Here is a 25224-nt window from a genome sequence, read left to right as displayed (position 1 = left end):
GATGAAATGTGTGTGTGTGCGGGGAGTCTCCCCATGTGACCCCTATAGGACTCCCTAAGGCCCTTTACAGGAACCTAAGAATCAAGAAAGCCCAGACTGAAGTCACCAATTTGGCCTAATTCCCTTAATTTATAGATGACACACTGAGGCCATTTTCCCTCCATCCCTTTGAGAAAACATCCAAAACATCCTTCTGGTTCACTATGGTTAGTGTGATTCCCATTAAGCACATCAATGATGCTTGTTCACTGGGCCTCAAACAGTGCCCAGGGGTAGCAGGCAGAAATACTCCCACAGCTCGGGGAGCAGTGGTGGGAACTACCTCTCTTGTCACATGACACAGTTGATCACTTCCTCCTCCTAGATATTTTCTTCTGTTGACTTTTAGGATATTTCTGGCTCTCCATCTTACTGGCTGTTCCTTCTCAGTCTCCTTTGCTGGGTTCTCCTCTTCTGCCCAGGTCAAGGAAGGACTCCATCCTTGGTCCTCCGGTCTCTTCTACATTCACTCCTTAGGTGACCTTGTCCTGTCTCATGGCTTTTAAAACAACTCGCATGCTCCCAGCTCCCAAATTTGTATCTCCAAACCATCCTCTCTCCTGAACACCAGCCGTGGCTATCCAACTACTACCTGATATCTCCACCTGGATGTCTGAAAGGCACCTCAAACTTAGTACATCCCGATCTGGACTTCAAATCTTTCCACTATTCCAAACCTGCTCTTTCCAAGGTCTTTCCCACCTAGTTTATGGCAACTCTACCCTTCCCTTTGTTCAGACTGAACCCTGGAGACATCCTTTTTTTTTCCCCCAAGTTATCCCCCCCTCCCTTTGGTAACCATAAGTTTGTTTTCTATGTCTGTGAGTTTGCTTCCGTTTGGTAAATGAGTTCATTTGCACTATTTTTTAGATTCCACATATAAGTGATGTCATATATTTGTCTTTCTCTGTCTGGCTTACTTCACTTCGTATGATCATCTCTAGGTCCATCCATGTTGCTGCAAGTGGCATTACTTCATTCTTTTTATGGCTGAGCAATATTCCATTGTATATATGTGCCACATCTTTATCCATTCAGCTGTTGATGGAGACTTAGGGTGCTTCCATGTCTTGGCAATTATAAATAGTACGACTATGAACATTGGGGTGCATGTATCTTTTCGAATTAGAGTTTTCTGTATATATACCCAGGAGTGGGATTGATGGATCATATGGTAACTCTGATTTTAGTTTTCTAAGGAAGCTCCACAGTTTTCCATGGTGGCTGCACCAATTTACATTCCCACCAACAGTATAGGAGGTTCCCTTTTCTCCACACTGTCCCTGGAGGCATCCTTGACTCCTCTAGTTCTCTCACACCCCACACTCAGTGCGGCAACATCTTGCTGACTCTTCCTTTCCATAATGACCCAAATCCAATCACTTCTTAGCACACCTGCACTGCTACCACCCTGGTCCAGGCCACCATCATCTCCTGTCTGGATTACTGTAAGAGCCTCCACACACCGGCCTCCCTGCCTTCCCTCCTGCTCTTCTAGAGTCTACTTTTTGACCAGCAGCCAAAGTGATTCTTTTTATTTTATTTTATTTTTAAAGGAAGAATGGGATCTTCTTTTATTTATTTATTTATTTTTGGCTGCGTTGGTCTCCATTGCTGTGCGTGGGCTTTTCTCTAGTTGCGGCGAGCGGGTGCTACCCTTCGTTGCGGTGCGCGGGCTTCTCATTGCGGTGGCTTCTCTTGTTGCGGAGCACGGGCTCTAGCACACAGGTTTCCGCAGTTGTGGCGCGTGGGCCTAGTTGCTCCCTGGCATGTGGGATCTTCCTGGACCAAGGCTCAAACCCGTGTTCCCCTGAATTGGCAGGTGGATTCTTAACCACTGTGCCACCAGGGAAGATCCCAAAGTGATGCTTTTTAAATCCTAAGTCAGACCTTCAGATCCTGAGTCAAAATCCTGCAGTGGCTTCCTAGTTCACTGAAAGCAAAACCCAAAGTCTACAATAGCCTATGAGGACCTACCCAAGCTGGCTCCTAGGGACTCTCTGTTTTCCTGTCTTATCCCTCTTGGCTCACTCACTTCTCTCCATCACAATGGCTTCTTTGCTATTCCTGCCTCAGAGCCTTTATACTGGTTATTCTCTCTGCCTGGAACACTCTTCCCACAGATACTCACATGGTAAATCCCTCAGCACCTTCACCTCTCCCTGCACCAACATCACATTGTCAGTGAGACCACCCTGACCACTCTATTTATAATTACAACCAACCATCACCAGCCCTCCAGATCCCCCTTACTCTGATTTATCTCTTCCATGGTAGATATCAACTTCTAACATCCTATATTATTCACTTATGTTGATTGTTTAGGGCCTCCCTCCACTAGAATGCAAGTTCTATGAAGGCAAGAATTTTTGTCTGTTTGTGCACTGGTGTATGCTCAGTGCCCAGAACCATGCCTCTTCCATAATAGGCTCTCAATAAACATCTTTTGAATGAATGAATGATTATCTTGCAGCTTGCAGATCACTTTCACATCTGAGGGCTCCTTTGAGCCTCAAAACTCTGCTGGTGATTAAATCCTCCCAGTAACCCAGCAGGACCCTATGGGGCCTTCCCAGGACAGGCCCCCCCCACCCCCCGCCCTGCCATATCCTCTGCTGTAGCTCCTCTCTGAAGTACCCAGATAATAGTATCTGATGCATATTTCCTAAGTTTTTCAGATGCTAAAACCCCCCAACAAATGGAAGAAATTAACTAGTTGATGATCATGAGCCCCCAGGCCTATTGGTGCCCAAAGATTGTTAAGGTTAACTCCCTGTTACCTCACCATCAACCAGTCAGAGAATTGTGGGTGACCTGATCACATACCCTGCGACCCCCCTCCCCCTCATCTGGCCTTTAAAAATGCTTTGCTGAAACCCTTTGAGGGAATTCAGGGGTTTTTGTGCACGAGCCACTCGTTCTCCTTCCTTGGCCCTGCAATAAACCTTTTTCTGCTCCAAAAAAAAAAAAAAAGAAAAAAACTCTGCTGGTTTTTTCCAGATAAGAAAACAAGCCCAGAAAGACTAAATCGCTAGCCTAAGATCACACAGCTTGTTCCACAGTGGGTCTCATGCCCTCCTCTTCTGTCCTTAAACCCTCAAGTGCATCTGATCTGACCACACTGGTGCCAATCTCTCCAAGGCCCAGGCCCCACCTGCCTCCCCAAACTCATAGCCCGGCTTGCTGGGGACCACATTTACAGGCTCAGTACACAGGATGCTTCCCCCCACCACCACCCAGAGGAGCATTTGTACACTTTCACTCAAATGAACTCATATCTGGTTTCTAGGGACCATGTGACAGAGACATCAGCTTCCAAGGCCAGATTCTAACCCCAAGACCCTCCTCCCAAATACAGGAGGGACACTGATACGCTGCCCACCCCCAGGCTTCTGTGAAAACACATTATCACCACAACTGGACATTCTGTAAGGAATGAGGGAGGAGGTGCGGGCAGCAGGGAGCGGAGAGAGACACTGCAAAACAAGAAGAGGTCCTCCTTGTTCTTTCTTACCAATCAGAGGCTGAAATGTGAGGTCACAAGTACAACTTAATAACTGCTTCTAGCCTCCTGCTGAGAAATTTCTTTTGGGCCTGAGCCCCAGGAACAGCTACAGCAGCTAGTTTATCTCTGTCTCATCCATGACACTGAATTGTGTATCTGCTCACGACGGCTCCTTTTTTGCACAGGCTACTGGGAAACCGGAGGGCAGCAAATCCTGGTTTTCAGGTCTTCAGACTCCAGGACCTATACCAGAGACCCCCTGGGGCCCTGGTTCTCTGACTCGCAGATGGCAAACTGTGGGATTTCTTGGCCTCCATAACCACATGACTAAATCAGTGTTAGCTTTTACCATTACTAAGTGCTGGTAATGGTTTTCCAAAGTGTTGCCTCTTTTGACACGTAACTTTGTATGAATACCAGAACCTGGTAGTATCATGATTTCCCATTCTTACATGAGAAAACAGGTTCAGAGGGATGGCAGCCTGTCCAAGGTCGCACAGCATGGGTACCCCCTGCTACACCTGAGCCGAGGTCTTCCCGCTCACTGGAGGACTCACCTCCCCTCCTGTACCCCCTCCTCCCCCCTCCCCAGGCTCCCAGAAGCCCCCAGAGGCTCCACATGATGGAACCATCAGAGGCCATGAAATCACCAGCTTGCTCTTGGTCTGTTCCTTAATCCACAGCTCTCGTGCTGGGAGGAAGGAGGACTTAGAACAGCAACCAAATCAGCAACAGCAGTGGAAGCAGGTGGGGAGGCGTGGGGGAGGTCGCGATGCAGAGAGAGGCTGGGGCCCCACCCTGGCCCCTGGAACTGAGCCTTTGGCCCCACACCTGCACCAGCCTGCCCCCGTGACCTGAATATGAAGCATCGAGGGACTCATAAACTGGCCCCCAAAACGGCAGCTGCAAGACGGAGCGAGCAGGAGTGGGGGTGAGGGTAGGTTTCTAAAGACAGAGGAACAGATGCAGAATTCGGAGACGCCGACCCGCGGAGGAGATGCCCGGTCCTTCTCCCCTGCCGGCCCTGATGGCAAACTCCAACATGGGAAGAGAATTTTGAGTCTTAACCCCAACCCCACCCCGGGCCCCAAATGTCTAGTCTCCCTGTGCTGGCCACAGCCAGCCCAGAAGCACAAGGGAGGGGCAGCTGGACTCAGCCCGCATCGGAGGGGGCTTTGTCCTCGGGCCCCATGAACCGCTCCTAAGTAGGTCCTGCCATGGGTGCAGTTTTACATCTGGGGGATACTTTGTGAATAAACTAAACCTGCCTCAGGCCTGCAAGCTGCATGAGGGCAGGAACCATGTGTAGTTTTGCTCACAAGGGTGAACCCAGGCCCTACCCCTCAAAGTGAAGGGGCTGAGGGAGGAGGCCGAGGGAGGGAAAAACCATGTATCCATGTATGCTCCCCAGTACTTGACATTTTAGAGGTATCGAGAGAGAGACAGAGGGAGAGGGAGAGACAGAGACAGAGACAGAGAGGCAGAGAGAGAGTGGGAGACAGAGAGGGAGACGTGGCGGGGGGGGGGGGAGGCAGGAGGTGATCTGTGTGTGCGCGTTTGTCACACACATCCTGCGCCCCTGGGTGGCACTGTGAGCTGGGATTAGGAAGAAACAATGGCACACGCTACCCAAGAACCCCCGCTGAATCCAAGCAACCTCAGCCTCCTTAAGATTCCACTCACCCCGTAGAGCTGCCTCTCTGATTTGCTTTCAGACGTTAACGCGCTGGGGAACCACTAATTTGATTCTACCTTCGGCTCACCTGATCTGCACAGTAATTGCTTTCCCTGGCTCAAGCTATGGAGACCTCTGCAAGCTTCCAGACTCGCATTCCCTTCTGCTGTGAGACGTACGTAGAGTAAAACCCGCAATGTTACACCCAGGTGGCAAATTAATCTCCAAAACTGCTGTCTGTCGTCAAGGCAGCCTCTCACCCCACTCTGCCTCCCAGGAGTGATCCGGTTTGGAGGAGACAATGCATCACAGTGGAGGGGAGATGGGCTAAGCATCCAGAAACCTGGGATACTGGTCCAGATCTGCCATGTGACCTTGTGACCTTGGGCAAGGCAGTATCCTGCTCTGGGCCTCAGTTTTCCCATCTGTAAAACGTGAGAGTTGAACCAGAAGCTCCGTTGGGACGAGGCGTGGCACGGGTGGGAGGAAGGTGGAATGTGAAGTCCCTCAGGCTCAAGTTCAAATCCCTGCTCTGCCATTTATTGTCTTAGCAACTCTGGGAAAGCTACTAAATGTTTCATAGCCTCAGATTCTTCTTGTGTAAGATGGAGGTGATAACAATACCTGACTGCCCTTCCCACATTCACCCTTCCCTTCCTGTCTGCTTTCTGTACTGCAGCCAACATGAGCTTTTTAGAACACAAATCTGATCACAGCATCTCCCTCCTTAAAAGCTTCCAAAGGCTCTCCGGTGTCCTTGGGAAAGACAGACTCCTTAATCTGGCAGACGCTTAGTCCAACCTCTAACCAGCTCCACTCACTTGGTTCTCCCATTCCAGCCACACTGGCTGCTTTCCTCCTTACCGAGCTCCCTTCTGCCACAGGCCCTTTGCGCATTCTGTTTGCATTCATGGAGTACTCTTCTACCTTTTCAACCAAATACACCATTCTTCAATCTCATTCAAGCCTCACTCTTCCTTGCTTCCTTTCCTCACTCCTGACTACATCCAGAGCCTCAGTAAAGACTCTTACAGCCTCATTCATCTCTCTTTTGTAGCTACTGCCACAGCTGTAAATTTACATCTGCATGATTGATTGTTTGATGACAAAACTAAGTCCACTACAGGCCTGCAATCTCCATGAGGGCAGAGACCATGTTGCTTAACATCTAACACAGTGCCTGTAGAAAAAGTCTTCACGAACATAATAAAATCCAACAATGCCAACATTTATTAAGCAATTTCTACATGCCAGGCACCTCCCCAAAGCTCTAAGAATTAGGTTTTATTATTTTTCTCATTTAACAAAAGAGAAGACTGAATAACAGAGAGGTTAGGTAACTTGCCCAATATCACACAGCTAGTGAGTGGTCAAATCATGTAAGTCTGGTTACTGGCAAACTACTTAAAACCTTTCACTCAATAAATGAAGCAGGGGACAGGGGACAGGTCTCTAAGCAAGGAGGCTGGTACTTCTTAAGCATTTAATAAGAATAATAATTGCTAACAGACAGTGAGTTTTTATGATACGTTCAATATTATTCTGAGGATTTTACATAAATTAACTCATGCTCCCAGTGACCCTCAGTGGTGGAGGGGGGAGCACTACCATTATCCTCATTTAACAGATGAGGAAACTGAGACTCAGAAAGATTAACTGGCTTGCCCATGGTCACCCGGCTTATGGGTGGTAGAGACTTGGTCCACCTAATTCCAGAGTCTGGGAAAACTCAGTCTGTGATTCTCAGGGAGGACAGATTCCCCACCAAGCCTCAGATTTCTACATTCAGTTCTGGTAAGAAGGCCTGAGCTCCTTCTGGCACTGAGCCTACCCAGCTAGACAGGATATGGAAGGAGCTGTCCCCTGGAGGCCACAAAGCCACCCGCTGCTCCGGGGTCTCGGCTGAAGAGGCCACACAGCAACGTCATGGACAGCTGGGCAGTGACTCACGGGGCAGCCAGGGAAGAGGACGCCAGCAGGGGCTAAAAAAGGACGTAGGACCACACATTATACAAAGGAGCATCATCAACCATGACCACCAGCGCCAGGGCAAGCCCCGGTTCCACTCCACACACTCCTCAAGCTGCCCTGGAGTCCATCTGGGATCCTCTCAGAGTCTCATTTGAACTGGATTTCACCACTGTGCCATAGCTGTTCAGAGCACAGGCTCTGGACCCCAAATTCCAACTCTACCCCTTAGTAGCTATGGCATCTCGGACTGGTCACTGAACCTGTCTGAGCCTCAGTTTCCTCCCCCAATAAAATGGGGATAAGAAACACCCACCTCACAAGAACAGTGTGAAGATTAAATGAGCTAACGTGTGTGAAAGGCCCCATGCAGTACCTGGCTCAGCAACTGTTAGTTCCCCGAGTGGATGAAATGCAGGGGGTGGCAGAGGGGAGAAGACAGGCGTGTAGTACAATTTGCCTGGAGCACCCACTCTTTTGGATTCATATTTTAACCATGCCTGAGAGCTTCACACCAATTCGTTGTTAATCCATATAGCATCCCACTTCCAGAACAGGATGATCATAACAAGAATAATAAAGATAAAGGATAACAGTTGTTAAGTATGTACCATGTACGAGACACTGGGGAAAACACGTTGCACCCACCATATTATTATTTTAATATTACTTTGATCTCCATAAACATTCCATAAGGCAGTCCAGAGCCAGACTGCCCTGGTTCAAATGTGACCCAAACACTTGCTAGCTGTGTCGCCTTAGTCAAATTCTTGAATTTACTTCCTAATTGACTTCCTAACCTGTAAAATGGGAACAATAATAATAATAGCACCTATTTCATATAGTTGTGGTGAGGATTCAAATAGTTAATATATGATGGCGGAGGTGTCTAGCACTCTACCAAAAATTGATGCCCCTCTAACAGTACAGAATTGTGGCTGGGAGTGGCTGCCTTGCCAGAGACCATAATTCCCAGCCTCTGATATCTAGTTGAGGCCACATGACTCAATTCTGGTGTCTGGAATGTGGAAGCAATTAATATACCCACATCCCAGACTCTCCTACAAAAACATCCCCATCCTCCACACTGGAAGCTCCTGGGAGTCACGTGTTCCAGAGGGCAGACCCTCCATCAGATTCCATGGAACACAGCGCCTCCCTCCCCTACCTTCAACGGGACTCAACAGGAATGAGAAAACAACTTTTATTGTGTTTAGCCACTAAGATGCTAGGGTTTATCTGATGCCACAGCTTGCATTACCTTAACTAATAAAGAAATTGACACCGTGAGTGGGCTCCTTACATATGTGGCATTGGCTTAGAAGTCAGATGGTGGGTTATGATGCTTGAGGCTGGAAAACTGGAGCACCATGTTATACAGCAATAAAAGGTTTGCTTAAACTGTCACCTATCACAACTTAGAAGGCAGAACTCATGTCTACTGAGCCTGTAAGTGCTAGAGGAAAAAGGACTGAAAAATAATGGTAGGAGAGTTTGCTGCTCGTTCCTGGCTGAGTTTAGCAAGGTATTAGGGAAAGAGAGGATCTCAGGCATGAATTAGTCAGTTTGCAAGTAAAACTGGAAAGGAATAGTGTAGACATGAAGAAGACGATATTCCTAGATCCCAAACAATAAGAGTAAAGATTGAGCAGACTTCTAAGTGAAATAAATATCAGATGAAGTGTCTAAGCTTCCCACCACATAAGCCTGATGGCCTCAAGGTAGCTGTCATTAAGTTGAGTGAGAAATTGAGGTATGGGGTTAAGAAAGCCAAGAAATAATCCAGGCTTGAGAATTAGGTCTAGGAAATAACTTTGACTGCTGGCACACTAGACGTCATAGATGAAAATCCTACTAAGGTGTTGTGGGAATTGTTCTGGCAAAATCTATAAGCTTGGATTTTAAAAACCTTTTACTGTTAAAGCATTAAAACAATCCTTGGGCCCCTTAAAGTTCAAGGGCAGGAACTAGGTTACACAAGATTTAGAGCCTCAAGGAGGTCATATTCCCCAAGACCCATTTCAAGTGTGGCCGAGAGGAATAATGGACAAAGAAAATCCTGCCACAGGGCAGAGCCACGACCATGGAGGACAGTGAACCAGGAAACTGCTTCCAGAGAGCAGAATCAGGGCTTAAGCAAGGAACCTCACCCACTTCCAGGGCATGGTCACACAGTGTCTGCTTGGCAAGATTTCATAACTACTAAGGGCCGGTGACTTCTGTGCGTCTTCCACTGTTGCCTTTTCCTAATGGGTTATCCTCCAATATGGTATATGGGCACAGAGGGGAAGATAATGAGTCTCTTTTAGCTCATGGGTCTCTGAACCATAAGAAGCCATATTCAATCCCATGGATAGGACAGGAATTCACCCAAAGATCTTGCACTTTAAGTTGGAAGCACTGATTGGCCAGAACATGAATATCCTCCCTCAGGGGAAGGGAAGCATGTTTTGTGTGTGAGAAGAAGGAGGCACATAGATATTTGGTGGCCAAGGGGGCCAGTGACACATCTGGCCAATGATATATGGGCATAGTGATGAAGGTTCCTTTCAGGCTTAGCCCATAACACCTTTCTTAAGATCCTCCATACTCTCCTTCTTTCTCTACCTACGGGCTGGATAAATGTCCAAGGAAGGCCCTAAAGTCCACATATTGAAGGTAAAGAAAGCACTCTCTCCATCAGTCGTGGTACTTAAATGACCCTCCAGCACCCTCCCACCACACTCCTCCCACAATCAGACTTTAGTGAGTAAGAAAGGACCTTCTATTGTGTTAAGTTCCTAAGATTTGGGGGTTGCCTTCTATAATAGCTAATGTAACGACAACAATTATAACATATAGCACTCTTCGAACAGTGCCTGGCACATAATAAGCACTATACAAGTGTAGCTATTATTATTATAATACTCATTTTACAGACAGGGAAACTGCAAGTTATGGGTGTGTCTGACTCCAAAGTCAATTACTATTTTATATTTACCTCTCAGTAAATGATAATCAGACCCATTTTATAGGTAAGTTTGGTGTCTGGCTCAAGGTCACAAATAATAACAGACCCAGAATTAGAGGCCTTTCTTCTATTCAAAGGCCATTAGCCACCCCGCCCCTGACCCCAGATCTCCAGGTTGGTCCGCCATTGTTTATTTTGTTGTTATTTTTATGGTGTGTTTCAGGAAACATTCTACTTACAAATGCCCCAGCACTGAACTGGCAAATCTGAATAGAAAACCAAATAACCCTCCACTGACCTGAATTCCAAGTTTTAATTTACATTAAGCTAGTTAATTAAAAACATGCTCTGTGAGCACAGACACTGACATGACTGGCTGCTGAGATAGCTTTTGCAGTTCTTTGTAAAAAGCTGGGTTTCTTCTGTGATGTTTTTGTCCAGCACAGCAACACTGTACCATGGAACAGTGCGACCAGCTCCGGGGATGTGGACGGGGTGATGGGCGGGGCTGGGGGGCAGGCAGCAAAACTGCTGAGTAAGCATTTAGTTTATGAGCAAAAGACCTGAACACCAACTTACCCACCAAACCAGTGCTGGTGAGGCGAGGGCTCATGTTAATTAAAATTTATAAAGTGATTGGGGATCCCAGCAATGAAAGAGACTATTCCAAATCACCTTATTATTGTTATCACCAGCCTGAATAATCTGTTTTTTAAGGAAGAGCCATTATTATCGAGTGCCTACTATGTGACAGTGGTTTTCACATATCTGATCTGATTTAATGCTTTTAATCACCCTATGTGGTAGGTTTGGGTTTTCTTCCTTTTTCATGTCTTTTTTTGTTTTGTAATCCTTACTGTGCAGATGAGAAAAACAAATTCAGCAAAATTAAGTCACTTGCTAGAAAGTGGCAGAGCCGAAATTTGAGGCTAGATCTCTCTAAGTGTAAAGCCCTTCTCCCTTTCATCACACCACACTGCCTCTTGCAGTCTTCCCTTCAAATTCTTTCTGCATTTAAAACAAAATTTCATCCAAGGATGCCTACGGCTTTTTTATGTTTCCTTTTTTTACTGAAGTGTAATTTGCAATACAGCGAAACACACATATCTTAACGTTACAATGCAATGCATTTTGACAAATGCAAGTACCCCTGAACCCACACCCCTATAGATAGAAGAGACATTGCTATCACCCCATGTGTCCCATGTGATCCGTTTCCTGATTCCTCGAGCCATAGCAGCAGCAAATTAGAAAGGCGGACAGGTGCAGAGATGGCAGTAAGAATGGGCAACCAAGGTAAAAAGACTTGAAAAGATGATTCAAGGAACTCAGAATTCAATAGTTTCTTTCAGGATATCATTGCACAATATTACACAATAGATTGCTCAACTCAACAGGCATCTAATAAGCTCCAACTGTGTACCAGGCCCTCTCAGACTTGACAGAGGATATAAAAACGTGAAATCCAGTACTGCCCAGTTCAGTTTAATAGGAACATATGGTGTGTTAGAACAGAAGGACTGTCAGGCTATCAAGGGCCTTGGTCAACTGAGTAGGTAATGAAGGGCAGGGAGGATGGCCTGAAGGCAGGGAACTCATCTGTCACTAAAGAGAAAAACAGTTAAGTTGCCTGTGCCTCAGTTTCCTCCTCTGTATCATGGGGATAATAGCAGTACTTTTTCAAGGGAATGTTGAAGAGTAAATGGGTCAATATATAGAGTAGTGTTGGATGCATGTTAGCTGTTATTAGCTTGTACGTCAGTACTTGAGCAGCCCCTAGATTTAGTAGCTGCTCAATAAATATTGATGAACAAATGAATTCACGAATGAATAAGTGAGGCTACTGAGTTAAAGGGGGAAAAAGGTTATGTAAAGCATGGGCTCCTTAATAAAGCTTGCATATCAGAAAGAATGTCATGCAAAGTAGTTGAAGAAATAGGTTTGATGTTTAATGTATGTTTCAGGTACCTAAGAAATTAACTGTTCATTTCTTACTGCTTCCTGCCATTTTTAACAAGCCCAAGGAAAAGAGATGAAGAGATCACAATGAAATTACAGTATATCTCATACCAAGAGATGGCGAAGGGGCCCTGAAACCCAGGAGTTAAGCTCTGTGGTGTGGGAAATGCTGTGATGGCAGCAAACCCTAACCACCACACATTCACCCTGCCCCAAACCAGCTCTGCGGTCTTCTCCTTCCTCAAATTATACTTATTCCAAAAAGGATAAACACAAAATCTGTCTTTAAAAGATGTTAAAGATCATAAAAGTAAAACCAATTTGAAAAAATGCAGAGGCTACTAACAAAAACAGACAGAGCTACAAGAGGACCTGGGGGTGTATCACAGATCTAGGCCCTTATTTTATAGATGAGGAGACTGAGACCCAGAGAAGGAAAGTGAGTTATGACCCACAGTCATAACTTCAAGAGAACGGCCAAGGCAGAGTTGGACCAGGGCACCCAGCATCCCAAACTGGAGCCCAAAGGGGAATGCTCCTTCTTCCCAAAGGACACACAGGAGTGGGAGGAGATTCCAGCAGGTAAGGGTCTGGGGGGCCAGTAGATTGTAATGGGGAGGTAAGAACAGGGGTGGTGGGCGCATGCGGAGGGAAGAAAATTACGCCTCTCTGCACTTTTTATTGGGGTAGGGCTTCAAACAAAGAACTGTCCAGTCCAAAGCTCCTGGGTTTTGCAGGTGAATCCGACTCCTCCTCCGGAAGAAGCACACACAAAGACCAATGCCTTCTCCCAGGTGTTTCCATTTCATCAGGAGTTCACGGGTGGAGGTGGGCAGGCACGGGGAGCCTTACAGGCACCCTCCCTTTAGAGGTTTAGCCCTCTACTGGCAGCAGAGGGGGAAGGGCTCTGCCAAGGAGGCCAGAGGAGTCTTGGCGATCAAACGCAGAAGTCGCCATCCTGCCCCCACCACACGAGCACGCGCGCGCGCGCGCACACACACACACAAGCTTTGCTTCTTCCTTCCCCTCCCCCAACGATGACCAAAGCCAGGTGAGGGGATTGACAACTGGAGGTTCTGTTTCCGAAGGGCTTCTGCGGGAGCTGCTTGCTTCTGCGCACACTCACAGGCACACTTACATACACACGCACGGACGCGCGCACACAGACTCTCACAAATACGCACACACTCCTATGCACACACTTGGCACCCACAAGAGGCCGGGCCGCGCCCGCCGCATCTCTGCTGCAGCCCCGGGGAAACGACAGGCAGCAACATGAATGAAATCTGCCCAGAAAGACTGCATTTCAGCTCCAACCACGCAACCTCCAGCCAAACCGCCGAATATGCAACAAAGTTTTATTTCGCTTTTGGAGTCTCCAGTTACGCTTCTACCATTTCCTGTGGAAAACTGAAGCTTTGAAGTGTCTAGCTCCGGCTTTCGCAGACACGCAGGACCGCCAGCTGGAGCTCTCCAAAACAAGAGCCCCGGGCCCCACCCCTCCGCCACCAGAACTGCAGGTTCAAACCCACCCAGCTCCGGCCTTCAAAACAAGGGGTGCGGGAAGGAATGACAGAACCTGCTGGAAACGACCTCTTAAACTGACAGTCCCTTCGGAGCCCCGCCCCACTCCCATCCTGACCGGGTCCCTTGTGGCGCTCCTTAAGCCAAGTGGTGACGCCTGCACCTCCTAGCCAACCGACAGAGGCAAGAGGTCGGAATCTGGGGGGTCTGCCTATTGCGCAGCAGCCACCAGCTGTGAGCTCTGGCCCTCAAAAACTGCCCCGGAAAAAAACTCGGGACCTGTAAGCCTTCCTGCTTATAGGTCCCACCTCTCCCTGACTGTTTCTAGGCCGAGCGAGCTCTCAAACATTCTGCCTTTACGGCCGCAGGGCCCTGCCTTCCTGCGCTCACCGACGGTGTCCCTGAGAGCTCGGGGAAGTATGCTAACTGGGCGGCGAGGGCGGAATGCGCCTCCTCCTGAGTTCCAAGGAGCCAAACTCCTGCGCCCGGGTATGTGGCATCTTCAAGGTCAAAAATAAATTTAAATAAATAAAATGTTTAAAATGAAAAAAACAACAACAACGAAACACAGGGCTCTGGCAGAAATATGTACTAGGCGCAAATGATCGCACACCTGTGCCTCCAAAGTGATGCTGGGTTCTTCCCACCGCCTGCCTGAGGCAGCCGCTGTCCCGCCCCGAATCCGGGGCGGAACCGCGCCCTCTCGGACTTGGGACCCTACCATCGGCGTAAAGTACGCGGATCCCGAAAGCAGGAGGGACCAGGGATGTTTCTAGCCGCCTCCAGCTCGGCGGTTCCCTCGGAGGCTTAAGACAGCAGCGGGCAGCCGGAAGGGCGCGGGAGGGGGCCGGGAGGCAAACTTACGACGAGAGTTGGCCCGGTTGGGTGGGAGGGGGCAGCACCCGCGCAGCCACTTACCGCTGGCGTTCTTCCCGCAGATGAGGTGCTGGTAGGGCTGCAGCAGCCCCCAGATCTCGGAGTCGTTGTTGACCGTGTGCTCCAGCGTCTCCACGGTGAACTTGGGCGCCTCGTGGAGCGCGTGGTGGTGGTGATGGTGGTGGTTGGCGGCGGCTGCCGGTGGGGCTGCGGCGGCGGCGGCGGCGGCAGCGGCGGCCGGCGGGGCGCAACAGCTGCTGCCCCCGCTGGCGCTGCTGGCTGCGCTGCAGGCGCCGCCGCTCGCCGCTCCCCCTCCCGGCGCCTCCCGCTCCTTATCCGCCACGGGGGCTGCTCCGGGGCCCGAGCCCTGACCCGGGCCGGAGCTGGAGCTGGAGCCCGGGCCCGGGCCGCTGCAGCTCCTGGGCAGCCCGGAGGCCACGACCCGCGCGTAGATGTCCCGGAAAAGGCTCTCCATGCAGGCCGTCAGGTAGATGGCTGCGTGCTCGTGGATGCGCAGCGCCACGCGGCTGTCCACCATCCAGCGGTACACGCGGCCCACGGAGAAGGTGAGGCCGCAGCGCGCCGATTTGCCGCGGCCCAGGCGGTCGCCACCGGCACTGCTCATGTTGTAGAGGGACAGCGCGGCCAGCGCGGCCGCCGTGCAGTGAGCCGCTAGGCCCCAGGACAGCACGATCTCCATGGCGCTCTGGATCTCGTACTTGGTGCACTTAGCGAAGCGCAGGCTCAGGCGCTGCGCCTCTTTGGCGATGCGTACCAGCGCCCGGCTCACCAGCGTCGACAGCTTGGCCAGCGCGTCTTTGGGTAGGCCGCCGGGGGGCACCGAGCCTGCCCGGGGATCCCGCGAGCGCAGTAGCAGCGCCTCCAGCTCCTGGAGGGTCCAGGGGACCTCGTCGAGGTCCGGCAGCAGCCGCGAGCAATGCTGGCCGGCGCAGTCCAGCCCCTCGGAGTCTTCCACCAGGGCAGTGTTGACAGTGTCAAAGCTGTTGTGCCGGCTGTGCATGGAGTCAGCTAGAGGCGGCCAGCAGCTCCCGCCATACGGGGACGCCGGGTGCGAGTCGGAACAGCACAGGGACAAGTTGGAGGAGCGCACCGAGTCCGCCGCGCCACCATAACCCGAGTCCAGCGTCAGATCCTCCAGCGTCCGAACCACGGGTTTCTTACCTCTCCTGGCCATCGCTGCGCCACTTCATGCTGCGGCCGCCGGGGAGCCGAGGGGAAGCAGCAGCGAGGAAAAGCGGGCGCCGGGGCGCAGGAAGAACCGAGTCCGCGCCGCCTCGGCTCACTTTTCCACCAGACGCTACTACCTACTGTTACTACTTTCGGATGCCTCCCCGAGCCGTCGCCGCTACAATACTCAGGGCAGAGCAGAGAGTCATCTTCCAGAGCCCGGGCCGGAGCTGGGACACGCTGAGGAGCGAGCCAGGCCGGGGAAGAAGCTCACGCCGGACTCGTCCCTTTCTTCCAAAATAAAATAAAACTGTCTGACCCGCTCCCCACCGGGCCGGGCTGGGCGCAGAAACCACTGGGCGCCGGCCTCGGTGTTCGTAGGACGGAAATCGACCCAGATGCCCGCGGCAGCACCTCTGCCGGCAGCTGGCTCTCGGCTCTCGGCTCCCCGGCTCCCGGTTCCCGGCCCGGGGTTCGCTCGGCGCTCGCCCGCCCGGCACTGAAGCGCAGCAACAACCGCGACAGCTGCAAACCCTACAAAACCCCGCAAGCCCCGGGCAGCCCGAGGGGGCGGGCGTATGTAAAGCAGGGCCGGCGGAGAGCCAATGGGATTGGAGGATGCTAATTACCTCTTTTTTTTATTCCTCAGCTCCACGCAGCCCCGCCCCTCATACACGCCCCCGGCCCGTGACCGAGGCTCCATGAAGTGGGGAGCCAGGGCCTGAGAATTGGGGGACCTGTGGGAGCGTAGAGACGCAGATGCTACCCCACCCCTCCTCTGCTGTCCCTGCCCTTGAGCCTTCGGCTTTGATACCAGAACAGGAGAATGGTAGGTTGGGCATGTGACCCACCCACCCACCCACCCACCGAGTTGTGCTCCCCCCAGCGGTTCACAAAGTGTCTGCCTGGGGTCGCTTTCTGCCCCTGCGTTTCGGATTTCACTTTCCTTTTTCTTTCTCTAGTACACAAAGCATATTTTTTCTCCCTCTCCAGCCTCCCCCACCTTCGGGTCCCCAAACCAATTAATACGGTCCTCTTTCAGCCCCAGTTTGCCCCAGAGCGGAGGGAACTAAGAAACCAGGCAAGCAGAGGGATCAGGGAAGTGGACATCACTGGAAGGCTGAGTCTCTGGACGTTAGCCGTCTGCCACCAGCACTCATTAACTACGTTCCTTCAGTAGCAAGGAGGACGCTGAGCCCATCCTTCAAATGCCTGGGGGTACACTGGAGGGAAGGCTTATGTCCCACTTTGACGTTCTGGTGGGTAATGGTCCAGAGAGCTCAGCTTTAAAAAGGATAAATTTGCACAGAGGAGAGTTTTCTTTTTTGAATAAAGAATGGTATATATGTATGACTTAGTTGCATTTATGTCCAGTGGCATTGTCTTATTTATTTGTCCCCATCCACCAGGGCAGAAACCATATCTTATTCACCTGGGGATCAACAGCTCCCACTGTCTCTGCCTGTAGGGGACTCTCCTCTGAGTTTCCAGCTTAGAAGTGCCATTCTACAAGGTAGCCCATATCCTTCATGTTAAAAAACAAAATTCAACTGAGTAAATTTTAAAGCTCTTTATTGGCTTTATTCAACAATTCACGAATCTGGCAGTATCCAATCTAGCAGATAGAAGGGAGCTTGGAGGAGCTGTACAAAATGAAAGACTTTTCATAGACACAATGGAGAAGGAACAAGGAATTTATACTAGGTTAAAAAGCAGGCTGCTTATTGCAAGGTTACTTTCCTCTAGGAGATGGCAGGGGTCTATAAGGCAGATTACCTAACTACTGCTGATCAGGTGATTCCTGATTGACTAGTTTAAGATTCCATTTCTGGGAGAGCCAAAACTGTAATTAAGTGTCTCAGTTTGGTGAAGTGGAGCTTAGCATAAGTGACTCCATTTGGGGCCTGGTATCTTGTTAACACTCAGTACTGTCCTGGGTGTTTCAGCTGCCTCCCCCACTTCCGAGGCTGTTGATTTCTGGCCCCTTGTAACACTAGGTTACTACAGTCTGCTTACTTGTTAGATTCCACACTGAACTAGGGGTTCCCCATGCATAGGCCTGACACAGAGTAGTCAGTCAGTAAATATCTGTCGTAAATGCATGAAAGGAAAGAAGGACATGAGTTTGAACTGTTGGTTTGATGTTCAACAGTGGATTTTGCCAGATAACCCAGGAGATTGTCTGATGTTTCTCATCTCTGTCAGCCCAAATCCACCATCACCCATCCCTTCACCCAAGTATACTACCATCACCCTGTAGCTATCATCCTAATGCATATGCTCATCACCTCTCTCTATTGACTATTATAATATTCTACCAACTGGTCTCCTCTCCTGCCTCTTCCTTCTCCAAACCATCCAGCCCGAGAATCTTCCAAAAGCCCAATTCTCATCTTGTCATTTCTCTCTTGAAAAAAATTCAAAGGTTCTCGTTTGCCTTCCAAATAAATAAAGTTTATACTGATTAGTGGCCTTCAGGATCTCCACCCTTTGTTCCCAGACTTTTTCCATAACATTCCAAACCTTTTAAAAGGGACTGTGATGGTTAATTTTGTGTCAATTTGAATGGGCCACAGGTGCCCAGATTAAACATAGTTTCTGGGTATGTCTGTGAGGGTGTCTCCAGGTGGGATTAGGATTTGAATCAATGGACTCAGTAAATTGCCCTCCCAAACGTGGTTGAGCATCATCCAATCTGCGAGGGACTGAATAAAACAAAAGGTGGAGGCAGGAGGAATTCATCACTCCCCACCCCCCATCACGGACTGAACTGGGACATCTCATCTTCTCCAGCCCTCAGACTGGAATTTACATCACCTGCTCCCCTGGTTCTCAGGTCTTTGGACTTGGACTGAATTATACCAGCAGCTTTCCTGGGCCTCCAGCTTGCACACATCAGATCGTGAGACTTCTCATTCTCCATAATCATATGAACCAACTCCTCATAATAAGTCTTTTTCTATATGTATTTTTCATATACCATCGAATACAAGGATACACAGTCTTTAATGATCTGAACCCTGCTTCCCCCTCTAGGCTCTCCGTCATCACCCTAGCCTCCTGAACACATATTCACAGTCACATAAACACACAGATGCACTCCCATACCCACACAGATACCTGCACACTCATGAACACACAGACACACAGACAAACACACACACACACACACGCTTATGTTCTAGCCATACTGAAATCACTTGCTGGTTTTCCAAGTTAACATGTTGTCCCTTGCATCTGATAAGTCTTTGCAGATGTTCTTTCCTTTGCTCACTTTGCTCAAAGACCTTGTCTTCCTCTTCTGAACCTGGCAAACCTCATCCTCTAAGATTCAGCTCCAAGGTTACCACCACAGTGAAGTTTTCCCTGATGTTGCTTCCTGTCCACCCAGCCCAGACCTGGGAGGGTGTCTCCATCTGTGTTGTTTGGGATTTGTTCCCAGAGCCTTTTCTCTTCTCTGTGTGTTTCCCTGGTGATCTCGTCCACTTGTATGCCTTCAGTTCCCACCTATGTGCCGATGATGCTTGAGTGATGACCACTCAGAGTGTAAGCAGCAAGAGAACCCAAGAAAAGCTCATGCACAGGGAAGAAAAGAGACTGAAAGCAATGGGCTTAACATTGATTGATTTACTTTTTTGATGGCACCAGGTCAACTTGGGTTCCATTACTGCCTCTGCCAGTTTTCCAAGCATGTGTATTCAATCGCTTTTATAGTCTCTTCCTTTGCCTTTGAAATGCACAAATAATCACACCCATCTTTTTGGGTTGCTGGGGGGTTAAATGAGATTTTTCTGTATATAGGATTTAGCACAGTGTTCCACACATGATAGTAACCCTATACATGTCTGTTATTATCTTATACATTTTCCTATTTTCTGTAATAAACACATTTCTTATAGAGTCAGAAAAAAATGACAAATGTTACATATAAAATCCAAATGATCCTTCAGGGCTGGGCTGAAATGCCACCTTGTCTAGGAGGCTTTGCCATATCTTAGTAGACATGCTGTTGCCTGTTGTGCTACAGATGTGCAGATGGCTCCTCTCCCCTTTCAGAAGTCACACTCCTTGAAGGACAGGCCTTGCCCCCAACACAGTTCCAGTACTAACGAGCATGTCCCTTAGTTAGTTTTATGGATAAACCAAAGCATATGTCTGTTTAGTTTACTGAAATAGATCATTAACGATAATGCTAAGTGACTGAGGGCAAGTGAGCCCAAGCACTGAGAATAATAAACACACCAACCATGTGTTCAATATTAGCCCCATACTATGAGAAAATTTGGCATCTGCAAAAAAGTCTGAAGAAAATTCAAATCATCCCAAATTCCATCTTACAGAGATCAACATTAATGATTTGTGTTTCCTTCAAGTCTTTCTAATTTTTTCCCATCTTCTTCTTTTAACATATATATTTTAACAGAGTTGGAATTATTCTGTAAATCATTTTGCATTTCGACTTTTTCCTTAAGAAGTTTTCTCAAACTTGATACTATAATCATTTCCCCATGCTAGTAAATATTCATCCAAAACATTCTTTTTTGTCACTATGAAATATTCCAACATATGTTTATACCTTAACTGGTGGGTTGATTCCCTATTTGGTTGTTAACTGCTGTAAGTAATGCTGGGATGAACCTCTTTGTACATAAATAACTCTCTTCTTCAAAACTAGAAGTTTTATCTATGTTATCCTTGGAGAAATGCAGATCAACAATAAACATATACTAAAGATTTTTTGAAAACAGAAATAAATTACTGGGGTTATTTTGCCTATCAGATTAGCAAAGATTTATAAAGTCAGTCGTGATGAATGTGTGTCACAATGGGACATAAATTGGGGCAATCTTTTGGGAAGGCAGTTTGTCAATATGTATCAAAATGTCAGTGTGCACTCCTTGGGACTTCCCAGAAGCCATATCTTCTGATATTATCTAAGGTGATCCTTGTAAATTTTTCAAAAGTATACACAATGTTCTTTGTAATGCTGCTTTAACACAGGACTTTGGGAAACAACCTAAATGTCTTTCAATAAGGCCTGATGAAATGAATTATATTAATTCATACAAGGAAATATTTAGCAGTTGCAAAGAATAATGATGGTGATCTTTATTTCCACAGCATATTGGCGAGTGAAGAAGTTTTTAAAAATAGGTTTTGGAATTGCACATATAATATGATCCCATTTATGTAAAATACTTTATGTAGAGCTAAATACGTATATAAATATGTAAACGTGCCTCAAAGGGTGGAAATAATAGCTATAACTAGTTTGTTGGATTTCTGGTGATTTTTTTTTAAAGGAGCTTTATTGATTCTAGTTCTATCCCTGATGTTTTTTTCTTTTTCTTTTGTTTTCTTATGATCTTTTTTTAACTTTCTTCTTCATACTTCTGAACTTTTTACAATAGGGATCATTTTTACCAGAGCCGGAAAGCTATTTTCCGAAGAAAATTATATAATTTTCTGCCCATTATTCTGAAGCCTACCTGTCAATCAAAGTATTAATATAATCTTTCGTCCTTCAGCATTCTAGAAACCAAGCAGCAAGCATAGCAACCAACCCGACAACCATAATGTGAGCCGGCCTCATTTAGCTAGGGTCACACGTGTTGAGAGCTTCGTCACGTGCTTTCTATGCATCTACTGTGCAGAAGCAAACAGGGCCGCTTGGGTTTGAAGCCTGGCTTCACTACTTTCTAGCTATGTAATCCTGAGCAAGTTTCTTAGCCTCTCTGTGCCTCTCCATGCCTCCGTTCTTCATCTTTAATTGGGGATAATAACAATACCTTGACCGGTTGGCTGTGAGGAATGAGATCATTAGAACAGTGTCTGGCCAGCACTGTAAATGCTCAACTAGGGTTGGTTACTTCTATTATGGGTCAGGCGCAGTGCTGGTTGTTGGGGGCAATGGGGACTCAGCTTTCCTTCTGGGTCCTGCCCTTGTTGAGCTTTTAGTTGAAAGACAGATGTTAATAAAAGCTGCAAGTGCAATGAGTTTCAGGAAAGAGGAAGTTCAAGAATTACACACACAAATTAAACAGATTGTGTATGTTTCACTGCACCATTTCTGAGCAAGCCCCTGGCAAATACCAGCTGTTTCCTGGATGCACAGTCAGTGTGTATAAAGCTCTGCAATGAGCCCTTTGCCATGTGAGTGTCTTTGTGAGTGGAAGACTCTATCACTAGGTAGAAGACTACTGATGAGTCCAACCCAATTTCAATCTGCTCCACATCAGAAAGGGACGTATGTGCCTACTTCTTCTGAACTTTATCCTGAAAGAAAGAATTACAGAGTCAACGTAATGGCTTGCTCATTTGCAGAGCAGATAGGTCACACAATTCAAGGAACTATAAAGAGGTAACTTTTAAGCAAGGGGTAGAGTTGCACCTCTTAATACAAGGCAGCTCTGAGAGCAGGTCCCAGTGCAAGCGTGACCCTCATGGCAGTGAGTCTTCATGTCTTAGGGTCATACATCCTTTGATAAACGGGTAGAGCTGCATGCGTGTGCATAAACATTATTTGTATTCAACTGGTATACAATATCTGGGGTTCACTGACCCCCAAGATTACACCTGTAATTGTCCTAATTGTCAATTAATATGATAATCATTATAAACTCTAACCCTTATTGAGAATGTACTTTGTGCCAGACAACTGTTCTATGCACCGTTCATGTACCTTCCCCACAGAATCCCCACTTTATAGATGAGAAAGTTGAGGTGCAAGGAAGCTGAGCAACTTACCCAAAGTCAAAGAGCTACGAAATGTGGACATAGAATTTTAACCCAGACATTCCAACTCCATTCCACTTCCTGAATCAGTACCACAGGGCTGTGATAGGGGACATTTTGTATGCCAAGGGAGTTCTGAGGAGGGGATCCTAACCCACAGTGGATGAGTCAGAGATGGATTTCTGGAAGAAGTGACACAGATGGTCAGACTTTAAGAATGAGTAGGAACTTACCCACTATGGGAAATATTCCCGAAAAGCAGAAATGGCACATACAAGGGTCCCAGGGCAAAAGAGAACTCAGTCGTTTGGAGGAACTGGCAGAAGGTCAGTGTTGCTGAGCTCAGAGGCAGAAAAAGGGATTTGTAAAATGAGACAGAGAAGGAAGGCACAGGCCAGCGTAAAGTCCCAGAGGGTATTTTACGGAGTTTGGACTTAATCCTGAACCAATTTCAGACCACGGTTGGCCAATATGCCCTGCCTCCCTGAAATCCAAAAATCAGTAGACCTACAAGATTAACTATGAGAAGGAAGGCAGGGTCACAATCATTCAGAACCAATTCGCCTTACATCCATAAGAGCCCAGAGATTTTAGGTAAAGCTGTAAATGGCCTTACCCAAGCCAAAGGTTTTCCCTTTTCTCAGCTCCATAAACCCCTTGCCCTTCTTCCTCAGGAGCCAGGTGATACTGTAGGGTCCTGTGTGCAAAGCCCAGTGGCAGCCCTATCTGTGATGGCTCTTGACTTCCAGCTGCAAAACTGGGAAATATAATGCTTACCTCAAACTGTTAGAGTTAGGAGAGTTCATTAACATAAGGTACGTAATATGCCTGGCTTGTCTGTTTGAGAGCAACTGGTCACTCATCACTGAGAAGAAGAAAAGAAAATACACAAACAATCCTGTATCAGTCTGGATATACTAGGTTATGCTTCAGTAACAAACAGTCCCCAAATCTCAGCAGGCTAAAAGAGCAAATGTTTCTTTCTTGCTCAGGCTCCAATGTGCAATGTGGGTCGATAGGGTTGGCTACACTACTTACAGTGTTCACTTAGGGACCCAGGCTGCTGGAAGCACCATCTCAACACATGCTTCCAAAATTGATGAGGCAGGAAAAGGGGTGAGGACATAAGAGTAACACTCTTGACTTTCAAAGTTTTCACCTGGAAGTTACACACACATCACTTTCGCCCATGTTTCATTGACTAACACCATTCATATGACTGCATCTAATTGCAAAAGAACTTGAAAGCATAATCTCACATGTACCCAGAAAGGAAACTGGAATATTTGTGAACAATCATAATGGCTACCACAAATGCAGCTTTTGCTCTACTAGGAGTGTTATTCCATAGGAGGACAGTTTAATTGACAGACTCTGGAGGAGATGCTGATCTTTCCAAGTTCATTATTTGCAAGCAATCTGGTCTGTTAAAATCTGAGAATGTTGGTGACAAGCCCTTAGAGAGCAGTAAGAAAATAGGAAATTGCTTCTCGAGTTTCTGGACCCTCTGATGTCAGTGTTAAATGAGATGGCAAATGAAAACTGCTCCAGAACACTTTCTACCACCCAACCCACTGAGGTCTCAAGGCTTAGCCAAAACTTGACTTCCCTGGGGGGGCCTTAGTTGACCACCAGTACCCCTAGGCTAGGTCAAGTTCCCCTATTATCAGCTCTCATAGCACATTTACTTCTCCTTCAGAGCGTGTGCCCTAATTTTAATTATATATTCACCTTACTATTTGCTTAATGTCTTTCATTGCAACTAGACTATATGATCCAGAGGGTGTGGACCTATTTGTCTTGCTCACTTCTGTAAACCACATTACCTATTACATAGTGGGTACTCAAGAAATGCTTATTGGATTGGATGGATAGGTGTCTTAGCACAGAATCTGCCCCCCAAATGATATTACTGTTATTTTTATTTTCTACCTGGAAGTCTCCATCTCTTAACCAGATTATCTGATGGGGGATCTCCAGGCAGTGACTAGAAAAAAATGAGCCAGCCCCTTCTCCCCAGTGGCTTATTGGTGCATTAAAGTCCTCTACTAAAATGTAAACTCCTCAAGGAAAGGATCATTGCTATATCCCCAGCAGCTAGGAAAGTGCCTAGTACTTGCTAGGCACTCAATACATGTTTGTTGATTGGATGAATCAATGAATGGGTGGAAACTACACCATAATCCAAGCTAAGCACCTGGAAGAAGGAATTAGAACTCATTTCTTTCGTGTCTTCTCTTTTCAGATCCCACACAAGTGAGCCAATGAGGATTACTGTTGGGATCCTTACTGTTGGGATCCAAGGCCAGGTATCAATCAAATATTTCTTGAGTAATTCTATCTTTCTCCTTGTAGAATTATAAAAATGGAGAGATACAGTGCCTGTCCATTAGGAAATTCTGCTCTGGGTGGGGAGTCTAGCCAGGAAACAGAAATACTCTAGGTGTTTCAATCTGAAGGAATCTAATGCAAGGAATCAGTTCCAGAGAGGATGGGAGAGCTGAGGAGCTAAATGGGACAGGAAGGAGACAAGGGGGAAAGTAGCATCAGCAAGAAGCTTCTGCCATGCTCAGGGCTGGAAGGACAGAGAGAAGATGGTGTTACCAGAGCCCAGAAGCCAAGCCGTCTGTTAGGATCTAGAGCTACAGTGGAGACCAAGCAGGAGAGCTAGCTCCATGTTGGGAGGGGCTGCCCAGCAGGATCTGGGCTCATGGATGAGACACAGCTGCTGCCAGGAACACGACCTGTAGCAGACAGAGAGGAACAGAAAAGCCCCGGGCTCACCCCTCCTTCTGCCCCACATCT

At 47.6% G+C, this 25224-nt stretch overlaps 1 protein-coding gene across 2 annotated transcripts in view; it reads right to left on the bottom strand.

Moving 5' to 3' along the window:
- Positions 1-15691, bottom strand: part of ABTB3 (ankyrin repeat and BTB domain containing 3) — a gene marked incomplete at both ends in the record, with an annotated part of 305658 nt that extends 289967 nt beyond the window's left edge. For both annotated transcript variants that reach the window (XM_082666738.1, XM_082666739.1), the window contains one exon: positions 14539-15691. In XM_082666738.1, the coding sequence (XP_082522864.1) occupies positions 14539-15691 (1153 nt within the window). The remainder of the gene's footprint in view (positions 1-14538) is intronic.
- Between the last annotated feature and the right edge of the window lie 9533 nt (positions 15692-25224).

The sequence above is a fragment of the Grampus griseus genome (genome assembly GCF_964374135.1).
Source record: "Grampus griseus genome assembly, chromosome: 11".
Lineage (NCBI taxonomy): Eukaryota > Metazoa > Chordata > Mammalia > Artiodactyla > Delphinidae > Grampus > Grampus griseus.
Note: the sequence above shows the minus strand (reverse complement) of the source record. Positions and strands in the feature narration are given on the sequence as shown.